The 11,372-nt window shown below is 51.3% G+C and overlaps 1 protein-coding gene across 1 annotated transcript; it reads right to left on the bottom strand.

The window, feature by feature from the left end:
• Nucleotides 1-943: 943 nt before the first annotated feature.
• On the bottom strand, nucleotides 944-10,835 carry LOC306958810 (nuclear GTPase SLIP-GC-like; the record flags this gene model as incomplete). Its single annotated transcript, XM_079550397.1, has 18 exons — nucleotides 944-1,005; nucleotides 1,156-1,246; nucleotides 1,577-1,713; nucleotides 2,394-2,502; nucleotides 3,018-3,150; nucleotides 3,699-3,856; nucleotides 4,964-5,128; nucleotides 5,616-5,749; nucleotides 5,845-5,950; nucleotides 6,506-6,592; nucleotides 6,841-6,859; nucleotides 7,198-7,373; nucleotides 7,489-7,719; nucleotides 8,096-8,305; nucleotides 8,685-8,907; nucleotides 9,366-9,471; nucleotides 9,584-9,685; nucleotides 10,811-10,835. The coding sequence occupies 18 exons, from the start codon at nucleotides 10,833-10,835 to the stop codon at nucleotides 944-946; spliced, it is 2,274 nt and encodes a 757-aa protein (XP_079406523.1).
• Between the last annotated feature and the right edge of the window lie 537 nt (nucleotides 10,836-11,372).

Here is an 11,372-nt window from a genome sequence, read left to right as displayed (position 1 = left end):
TCTCCCCGCCACCCACCCGAACCCCCCCAAACCTCCCAGCCGCCTCCCATGGGCTCCCGGCCGGCAGCGGCTGCGGCGGAGCGAAGAGAGAGCTGAGCTGAACTGAGCCGGGCCGGGCGTGTTTTGTAGGATAGGGGCGTGAGGAAGGGGGGGACGGGGGGGGGGAAGCCGGGTCGGAGCCGTCCCCGCCCCGGGGCGGGCAGAGGAGGGGAGGGGGGCAACAGGAGGGAGAGGCCATGGGGCGAGGGCATCGCTGTAAGGCACTGCTCTGTGCTGTGGCACTGCTCTGTGCTATGGCACTGCTCTGTGCCACGGCACTGTTGGTCCTTCCGGCACTGCTGCACACCGTGCTATGACACCACGCACAATCTGGCACCAAGCTGTATCTTTTATTGTATTACATGTTTTATTAGATCTCAGGCAAAGAACTTCCAGCAGAGTTGCCCTTTGGTGGGCATCTCCGTGCACCACACAGCCCATTTTGCAGCGGTGCCTCAGATACACATCAGTCTGCCTCTGCTGGCTTCTACCTGAGAACTGAAAGGCAATGGGAGAAGGCATTCACCTCTGTAAAAAAAAATAAGTACAAAAAAAAAAACGACACCTGACCTACAATAAATGTTTCATACAAATGCAATCAATCACATACAGGTAATCGGTGGTTCTATTCCTTGACACGCCCACATGTGGTGGCACCTCCAGCAAGCACCAAGGCCACCAAGGGGGAAAGCCCAAGGAGGGCTGGGATTTGCCATGGACCCAAAGGAAAGCCACACCTTCCTGGATCCTTAAGAGCCTGCTCCATTGAACCCTTACCTCCTTTTAAATCCCCCCTTGCAAGCTGGCCACCATAGAAAAGCAATGAACAGATTAAAAAGCAATAAACATAAAAAAAGCTAAAAGAAAATTGGGAAGAGAGCTTCTTCTCGCAGGACCTTTCTGGTCATTCCAGTTGTCTCAGCGTTCTCAGCAAATTCTGGATTTCTTGGCATTCCCCCTGAAAATCTGAAAGGAAAAAAAAGTAAATCTAGACGTTTTCCTTAGAGGAATGCTAACATGTGATGTACAGCTGAATGGAGAGGTGCGAGGCCCCAGGGATGTGCACACCCCACATCCGTCGCAGCACCTGCAGCCCCATCAGAGCCCGGCCCATACCCGGCAGTGCGCCCATCAGCTGGTCGTTCTGGCAGAACGCGACGCCCAGCATGCTGAGGAAGTCCTTGCTGAGCTTGGCGGTGATCTGCTCCTGCAACCAGAGAGCATGAGAGTGTCATTCTGCTGGGATGGCCAACAGGGGAATGTGAGAGATGGTACTGCTACGCTTGCTGGGGAAGCATGGTAAGGTGGAAGAGAGCAGAGGCAGAAATCAGGAAACGAATGGAACAAAGTAAGAACTCACAGGAAACGAGGGGATCGAGTCATAGCATCATAGAATCATTGTGGTTGGAGAAGACCTCCATGATGACCAAGTCCAACCATCAACCCATCATCACGCCCCCTATCCCATTGCTCGTCCATCCCAATTTCTGCTCACACAGCCTGGACTTCCAACAGCAATTTTTGCAGCGTGACTCACCGTCAGATCCTGGAACTGACTCATCATCTTCTCCTTTGCTTTTTCAAACATCGCCTTCCGCACCTCCAGCTCAATGTTCTGCACCAGCGTGGCTTTGATTCGCGCACAGGTATCCTTCCCACGTATATTAGCAGCCTCTGTTATGCAATGGTGGGAAACATCACAGTCGTGGAATCATCAAATCATGCAGGTTGGAAAAGATCTCTCAGATCCCCAAGTCTGACCCCAGCCCATCCCACCATGCCCACTGTGTCCCTCAGTGCCACATCGCTGCAGTTCTGGAACACCTCCAGGTTTGGTGACCCCCCACCACCTCCCTGGGCAGCTGTGCCACTGCAGCACTGCTCTTTTGGAGAAGAACTTTCTCCTGATACATAGAAGGCCTTTAGAGAGGAGCTGGAGTGGTATTCAGATGTAAAGCATGTGTTAAAGCCCATGAACCCTCTGTTGGTAGACTTCTACCTCTTGATCTCTTACTTCCCAGTGCTACATGTGCTATCCTAAAATATTCCTATACCCAACAGCAAAACTTCCTTCCAAAGCCCTTCAGGCCATACCCATTGTGGGATGGGACAAAGATACCAAAAATACAAGGAATTGCTGCAATAGAGTTTGGCACTCAGATGCTTTCTTCCCTGCTAGGATGACTGTGACCAGCTGAGTGCACCACACGTCGGCACAGATTCACACATCCTCCTTCAGAGAATTCAGGCTCTGCACTGAGAAGTCTCATCCGAGCTGGGAGAATGTGTCCTTGGCCATACAGCGAGCTCACAGCCTCAGACACTGAGTTAGTTAGGTGGAGAACCAGTCCTACCTTCATAACACGGCGACAGGATGGTTTGGATGGTCAACTCAAGAGATTCATAGATAGCCTTCTTTTTCAAAAGAATTTCTCTGTCTATAGCTCTCATGATGATGTCAGTCTGCAGGAATTAATGCAGAGCATTTACAGCATCTCCAAACCCTCAGTGGCCAGCAGCAGGAGCAAATAGTGAAACTGTCTTCAGGCTGTTCATTCAATAGCATGGCCTCCAACACATGCATCACACCCTGAATTTGCACCCCAAGATGGACTCTCCCCCCAGGAGCACCCTGCAGCATGGGGCTTTGTTATCAGTTCTGCAGCTTGGCATCAGATCCATCCTGATCTGCTCACCTGGGATTCCCATTTACTTTCCACTACCTGTAGGCAAGGCATCTGCCAAACCATAGTGGGTTTCTGAGGATGAAACTGGATCAGCATGAAAAACAATTCTACTACCCCTGAAGCTGGTTGTTAGAGGGTGCTCCAGACTTCCATCCAAAGCCGCTTACACACTGCAGCTCTGATTTTGCCCTACTTTGCATCCCCTGAGTCCCTGCCAAGGGGCTGCTGCCCACTCTCAGGTCTGTGCCAGCGACACAAGCTGGCATTAAGCTTCCCTCATCTTAAACTCACCTCTTGCTCGAGAAAGTTGAGCTTGGACCTGTTCATGTTTGTAACCTTCCCAAAGTCCATAAATTTGTCTTTTACCTCCTTGCTGAACTCATTGATTGAGGTCTGCAGGCTCTTCCTTGTGAGTGCCTGTTTTCTGTGTGTGTAAGACCACAATGACTGTTAGACCCCAGTAGGCTTTTCCCACCTTGCTGTCCCTCCTGGGCTCTGTTTGGCCAGGCACAGGAGGGTTCATGGTACAGGGCAGCTGGGGAGTCCCAAGGCAAAATATACAGAGGAGCAAGTTGCTGTGGCACTGACATGGTCAGTGGGCATGGTGGGAATGGGTTGGGGTTGGTGATGGTGGTCTTGGAACCTGAAGTCATAGAACTTGAATGGCTCTATAACTTTATTTATGGACACGGTTAGTGGGCATGGTGAGATTGGGTTGGAGGTTGAACTTGATGATTGTAGAGGTCTTTCCCATGACAAGTCCATCAAATATTTTGTGTAAGTAGGTGAATTATGGTGGGGCATCTTTAGTTAGTCTAGTGACTAGACAACATAATGCTATCTCGGGTTTCTTGGGGAGGAAGAAATATAGACCCTTATGCTTCCCAAACCAGGTTGTCTGCAGATGGCTTTCCAGGAAAACTCTTTTCTTTGAGTTTCCAAGATCACTCCCTGCTCACCCAGCATTCTCACCTGAATATGTTTGCAAACATTGCCCCAATTTCTGCATAGATGGGCTCAGCCAGGCAGTTGTTGATGTCTATGCGATTGAACACACGGGACACATACGCTCCCTTCCTCACACACACAGCTTTCAGGGTCCTGTGGAAGCCAGAGGACGTTTTGCCTTGCTGCAGAAGGAGAAAAACGGCTGGCATGAATAGAATCCCCAGCAGCAGTACTGCCCCAATGGCCAAGCTCTTCTCGTGCAACTGCAGAGCTTCATAAACTAGAACAAATAAGGCCTCATGAAGCTACTTCTTCCTTCACTAGCTGGAGGAGAAACCCACGCTCAGATGCTGGGCCTCCCATGCCTCTCCGTGTCCCAGCAGGACAGCCAAGCCATCCCAGCCATCTCTGGGCTCCACACCATCCCCATCCAGTGCACGTCCAAGACCTGGCCAGTCCTGTTGGCATGTAGCCATGGAGTAACTTGGGCAGGCAACTGGCTATTGTGTTTAGGCATGGCATCTCCTTAACATGTCCGTATTTCTTTCCCTGGACTCAAACTCTCATTGCTAAGCTAAAGTAACACTGAATAGCAGCAAGAACATATCTCTTAACCCACAAACTTCAAAACATTTGCCAGTGATCAGTGAGCAAGAGAAAGTCAGCTGATAATAGAGTCACTGAATCGTAGAACTATAGAACCACAGAACAGTAGAACCAAAGAACTACACACACAGAATCACACACACAGAATGGCCCAGGCTGGAATGGACCCCAAGGATCATGAATCTCCAACCTCCCTGCCACATGCAGGGCCACCAGCCTCCACATTTAATATCAGACCAGGCTGCCCCATCCAACCTGGCCTTGAACACCTCCAGGACTGGGCATCCACAGCCTCTCAGTGCAGCCTGTTCCAGCACCTCACCACTCTCATAGTGTGGTGACATCCAAACTAAATCTTACTTCTTTCAACTTAAAACCATTTCCCCTCGCCCTCAACAACAGAACCGAAGAATCATAAAATCAAAGACTCATAGAACCAAAGAATCATAGAATGGCTTGAGTAGGGAGGCACATTAAAGACCATTCAGTTCCAACCCCTGCCACGGGCAGGAGCAACTCCCACCTGATCAGGGTGCCAAAGCCCCATCCAACCTGCCTTTGAACACCTTCAGGGATGGAGCATCAGCACTTTCTCTGGGCAACCGGTTACTGGATGTGATGGCAATTGCAGCACAGAAAATGTAATAATCCTATTCAGCCTCAGAGAAACCTATGCCACTCACCATGAAGACCTTCTCAATGTTTCTCTTATACTTGGTTCGGGCAGACCTCACCCCACTGATGAGAGGCGCATCCATGTGCCCAAAAGTGACCTCAGTCGAATTCTTCAGAGACTGGATCTTCTCTGACATGAACATGCTGAGCTCTTCCTTATTCACAGATGGATTCTGCAAGAGCAAAGTGCCACAGCTGTTGACTGCAAAGTCAACAGGCTCTAACATTGCCCTTCCTGGCAACTCCTGGGTAGCTTGAATGTCAGCTCTGAGAGCAGAGGGGAAGCTAGAACCTGTCCTCTTATTGGCCCCATGTGAAAATGTTGAGAAGATGAGAAAGATGAGAGGGACAACTACCAATGGGGCTGCAGGGCTGGCAAAGCTCTCTCAATCTCTGCAACTTTCTTGCTTTTTCACCCTCTCCGAAGGGAGCAAAGCGGATAACCAGAAAATGGCTTTGCGGGCAGGCATAGGCCATGGTGCATCCTCACATCTGGGTGTACCAGGCAAAAGGCTTTCAATGTTTGAGGGATGCTCCTCATCACCTGGCACTGCTGAATTTGCCCACGCATGCAGCAAACCTCTACTTAGGGCAGCAGGAATAGTTCTACATTTGTTTGCCAACGTTAGTGCTGCTGCCTCCAGCTGTGACCAGACATACCGGGCTGAGGTGTGTGGAATGATAAACATCCACCAGAGAGAAGACAACAAGGATTTCTTTTATGTAATCTTGTAACTGACTTCGTTTTGTGTCCAGGAAGAGCCTCCTGATATGGGCTCTCAGCCCGACGATTTCTGGAAGATAATAGAATTGCAACTTATATCCCATTGCTATCAGATATCAGTATAAAGGCAGCAGGATTGCAGCAGACCCCCAGCCCACCCAATACCTGTATCCTCCTTCCTGAGGACTGTGGGGTTCCAAAACTCCTGGGCACTGACGGGGAAAACCAGCTCCTGCTTTTGCAGGACCTCTGCATCACTGGGTAGATTCCTCTGAAACATGCAAGCGTGCAGCAACAATGTGCAACATGAATCATAGAATCATTCAGGTTGAAAAAGACCTCTCCAATCTCAACCCACCCCCCACCATGCCCACTGCCCACATCCTTTAGTGCTACATCCCTATTTTTCTCAAACATCTCCAGGGATGTTGACCCCACCACCTCCCTGGGCAGCTGTGCCACTGCATCACTGCTCTTTCTCAGTAGCACTGCCTGGGATTGTCCTGACCAAAGTGCAGGACCAGGCACTTGGTCTTGTTAAACTTCATCCCATTGGCCTCAGCCCATTGATCCAGCCTGTCCACGTCACTCTGCGGGGCCTTCCCACTCTCAGGCAGGTTGACACTTCCTCCCATTGTGGTGTCATCTGCAAACTTACTCAGGGTGAACCCAATCCTGTCCCAGGCAAACATCTTTGTAAGGGGGCTAACTCATTTCTTGGGAAAAGACACATGCATAAACATCAGCACTGTAACTGACGCTTTTGTTACCAAAGTAAAGACCAAATGATACTTCACAGCCAGCAAACTCTATAGAATGACTCTACCTTCATCCTCTCCCTTAGTGTTCTGGTCTTTCTTGCTTTCAGGTCTTGTTTCATCCCCAAAATGGCATCACGCTTGCTTACATCCCTCTAGATGGCAAATAGTAGTAAGTGTTACAAGGAGAACATCCTCTCTGCACCAAGGCAAAGCTGCAAGCAAGCCTGGTGCAGCCCCCAGTGCAGAGCCTCCCAGCAAGGGGCCAGTGCTCCCCCCATTACATCCATGGAAGACAGCAGCCATCTTCCAAAGAGAGACTATGCACTTTTGCTCTATGGAAATACTCAGTTAGAAAAGGGGTGTGGGTTTCCACCTCTGAAAGCAGCCAGCAGATACTCACTGAAACCTCTGGGTGGCTCCTGGGAAATGAAAAGAAGAAAGAAAAGGCTTTTAGCAGATACAGTGAAGTCGAACCCTATAGCACGTGCTGGTGTCAGCTGGCAGCAAGGTGCCAGCCCACAGCACTGCCACTGCATCAAAGGAGGAGGGTGGTCAGAAAGACCACGGTAAAAGCACAGGGGATGAATAGTGATGGGGTCCTGCTGTAAATCCCGGGCACAGATCTGGGTGCCAGGGCTTTTGAATGTGTAATAATTATAAAAGGAGAGCTATTGGTAGGGAATGCAGCTGGACAGGCAGCACACAGTGGGGATGAGGCAGCCTGTCCTTCTGCAAACCAGAACCAGCCACTGCCTACCTCAAGTACTCGTCCACATTAATCTTATCCATCTTGGTGATCACAAAGGTGATATCGCTGCACTTGCCGACCTGGCAAGCTTTAATTGCCTCTTGCACCATGATTTCATGTGCTTTAGCTCCAAAAACACGTTCAACATCAGCAACGATCCATATGGATGTGCACTGCAAGATGCTCTTGGGGGAACAAGGGGAGAAGAATCAGGCAGGATGCATGAGCACTGAGGGCACCTCCCTTATGTTAGAACCCCAGTGCTCCCCACCCCACTGCATTGCCCCCAGTGCCACTCACCTCTTTCCACATCTCATCTCTCTTCTTGTTGGCATCACCTGTCCCTGGGATGTCCACAAAGATGACACCTTCAGGCACCAGGTCAGATGGGGGGAGTGTCACTTGCACCTGTTTGATGAGGGGCCAGAGCCGCATCTGCTCGCTGCACTGGGGGTTGCCCACCAACTCGACCCCCTCAAGGCCATCCTGGTTACGGATGTATGGATCCAGCTCATTGGCGAGGTCTTCTGCCTGGGACAACATGAGCAGTTCAATGTTTGCCCCCCATTAATGATCTCAAGTTGTGCCAGGGGAGGTTTAGGTTGGATCTTATGGAGAATTTCTTCATGGAGATGGTGGTGAGTCACTGCAAGGGGCTGCCCAGGGCAGTGCTGGGGTTCCCATCCTTAGAGGTATCTAAGAGATGTGTGGATGTGGCACTAAGAGACATGGTTTGGTGGTTGTTGGGGTGATGGTTGGACTTGGTGAACTTAAAGCACTCTTCCAACCTAATGATTCACAGATTCTTTATAGAGATAAACCTTCCAAGCAGCCTGAAAAGTGCAAGCCACCAAAACAGCATGATAAGGGAAACAAAGACATGGGAATTGCTGTGTGCTGTGCTCACCTCTGTCTTTCTCAGAGTGATAACTCTTGAAGGAGGAATAGTGATCACAGGCTTGGATCTCATGAGGTCTTCATAAGACTTTTCATCTGCTCCTTCCCCATAGATAGCTGTCAGCACTTTGATGGCATGCTCCAGATCGCCATCAATCTCACTGTTCTCATGTCTGTTTTCCAGGAGCGTGACCAGGTTCCTCACCTCCTCCTTCCACTCCTGAGTGAGGAGCACATTATGCAGCACCATGGTTCCAATTTGTTGGGGCAGGAACAGCTTCAGTTGTGGGGAGCAATGGGGAGCAGCAGTGCAGGGGCTGCAAGGCTCCCTCTTGTCTGCAAGCATGGCCAGAGACCCATGGCCAGAAATCTCCATGGAAGTTGCAAGGGAATGGAGCTGGGCTCTGCTCTGCAGTGCCCAGGGCAGCCCAGGGGCACTGGGCACAGTCTGGAGCCCCATCAGCAGCACCGCAGTGCCGAGGAGATGCTGGAGCTCTGGCATAGGGAGCAGAGAGCTGTGGGAGCTCCTCCTGGGGGTATGTCCCCAACCCCATTGAGCTGGGCACCCTTCCATGGCAGGGCCCAGAATACACCCTTACCTCATCCGAGAGGAGAAAAATCTTGGCTTCATAATGCTTGCTCCTGCAGACACTGACATGGACCTGGCAGGACGTACACGTGCGGGTCTCTGACACCGGGAGGAAGAAGCGTTTCCCCAGGATGGTGTTGAGCAGAGTGCTCTTCCCCGCCCCGCTGCTCCCAAAGAGCCCAATGTAGAGGGGTTCCAAGGCAGGCCTGGAGTCGAGAGTGGTGAGGCGGTCCCTGGGGAAGGGGTGCACAAGAAATTCTGACCACTGCAGCACATGCAAATATCGAGGGAGTTTTCTCCTTGCAAGATGCGATATCTCCAACAAAAGGACTTATTACTAAGGCACAACCCATGATCTCCAACTTCCTTCATTTCCCTGCCCCAAACCCTGGAGACCCCATGCCAAAACGAGAGCAGATCCAGGGGCTCCAGCGATCCCTCCCTGACACCTCCAGGGGGTGCCCACAAGGACCCTTCAACCTCCCCACGGCACAAAGCCACCAGGGCACAACCTGCTTTGCCTTTGGGAATGCACCCTCCAGAGTGATCCCAGCATTGATTCCCACTTCCAATTTTCTCCCCAGTAACTGGTGTCTGTCAAAGCCTCAGAGCAGAGCTGAGCCTGGAGCCAGGCCCAGAGCATTGCCAAAGGAAAGCAAGTTTGGTGGAGTCTCTTTGGCCACAGACTCACCGGAGATAGGCCAGGTGCTCAGGCATGTCTTTCAGCAGAAAGAGATGGGTCATCTTCTGACAGGAGGTGCTCAGAATTTTTCTGGCCTTGCTCTCAATATTCTCATCTGGAAGGGAGAGGTGGTTATGTGGTCATTCCAGTGTGTAGGAACAGGGCTGCAGCCCCTCTCTGAATCTTGGGCCAGCCCTGGTGCCGTGCACATGGCTCTCAGCACTCACAGTTCCTGAGAGTCTTCTGTTCCTCCTGCTGGAAAGACAGCTGCAAGCGTGGTTGCTTCCGAGGAATCACAGCTGCACTGTCCCCATCTGCACTGAAGGGAGCTGAAAGGACAGAGATGTGAATCTGTGCTTCCAATACCCCAGGAACAGCCCAAGTGGGGACACGACAGCAAACCTCACGTCAGCCCCCAGATCCCCTTGGTCAGGCAGATGGCTGCTGGATGCGATTTGTGTTGGACACCAACAGAAAGAGCAGAAGGAGCAGAGCAGGGCTGGTGTAATAGAATGGCTAGCATTAGGTCACAAGTCTCCAAGAGAATGGGATTACATAGAACTGTAGAATCCCAGAGTGGTTTGGGTTGGAAGGGACCCTAGAGCCCACACAGCCTCAACGCCTGCCACAGGAACACCTTTCATAGACCAAAGCCCCATCCATGGCCTTGGGTGCCTCTGGGGATGGGGTACCCACAGCTTCTCCTGTTTCCTGGTTGCCCACAGCGGGATATCTATGGCAGGCAGGTAGATGGCTTTGCACTTCACACTGCAAAGAAAAGCTACAAAACTGGCCCTAAACATGTAGAAATCAAGAGGGGGGTGTAAACCATTTGCAATATTTCTGCAGAAATGGTATCAGGAATCTCAAGGACACCTCTTCACCTCCTGCCCGCTGCCATGTGACTCATCGCCGTGTGCATTGTTTTCGCTGGCTCCTCCTTTTCATTTTCTACCTTTCTTTTCCTGGTGTACAGTTTCAGGTTTTGCAGGAAACAGTGCCAAAAAGCTAGCTCCCTGAAATGAGTGTTTGGGTGAAGGCAGACGCGAACTTTGGGCAGAGCCTTTCCCTACTCCCTTCTGCTGATAGAATCACAGAGTAATTCAGGTTGGAAAAGACCTCTGACATCCCCAAGCCCAACCCCAGCCCACCCCACCATGCCAACTGGCCACATCCATCAGTGCCCCATCTCCACGTTCTATGAACACCTATGGGGTTGGTGACGCCACCACCTCCCTGGGCAGCTGTGCCACTGCATTACTGCTGTTTATCAGAAGAAATGTTCCCTCATATCCAACCTGAACCTCCCCTTTGTCCCTGCGTGAGGTGAAGAGGCCAATTCCCCTGTCAGGAAACGCAAATTAAAGCTGTGGCTTCCTCACTCCTGCCACCTATCTGTAGCAACCTGCAAGGAAGTGAAGGCAGAAGGTTTGGGAACAGGGATACGCACTCACCATTAGGATCTGGGGACCCCTCCATAGTCTTTCCACCACCAGGATGTGCTAAGTTACAACCAGCTCTGTGCTCCCACAGCCACCTGGGGGAGGAAAAAAGAGATAAGTATGAATCACGCAGCCCGTGCCTCTGGTGTCACACCCTCGTGTGTGCCACACCGCCCCAGGTGTCCTGCTCACACCTGGACACAGCTGCACCACTGATCGATTCACTGGTTCAGAGGTTGCTCTGGGTATCGAAGAAAGAACTCCATGCACTTGTTTTTATGATGCTTTGGGTTAATCATCAACCCACACACATCAGAGAAGGCATGGCTGATGCTTCAACTGCGGTGCCTTTGCCAGCTGTCCTTGCAGGGCTGTCTATCACAAGGAGCATCTCCCTTTTACTTGGGCAGGCAGCACCAGCCCACTGCCCCAGCTCCACCCCCAAATGTTTGCTTCCATGGTTGTTGCAGCTGAGCACTCCTCGATGGGCTGCTCAGATTTGTGCTCTGAGAGCACCCGCGGATGGAAACAGTCCCTCCTGCTATGGGCAGCTTCTCTCACCTGTGCTCCGCAA

The sequence above is a fragment of the Tetrao urogallus genome (genome assembly GCF_951394365.1).
Source record: "Tetrao urogallus genome assembly, chromosome: 2".
Classification (NCBI taxonomy): domain Eukaryota; kingdom Metazoa; phylum Chordata; class Aves; order Galliformes; family Phasianidae; genus Tetrao; species Tetrao urogallus.
This window is presented reverse-complemented; position numbering and strand designations above follow the sequence as displayed.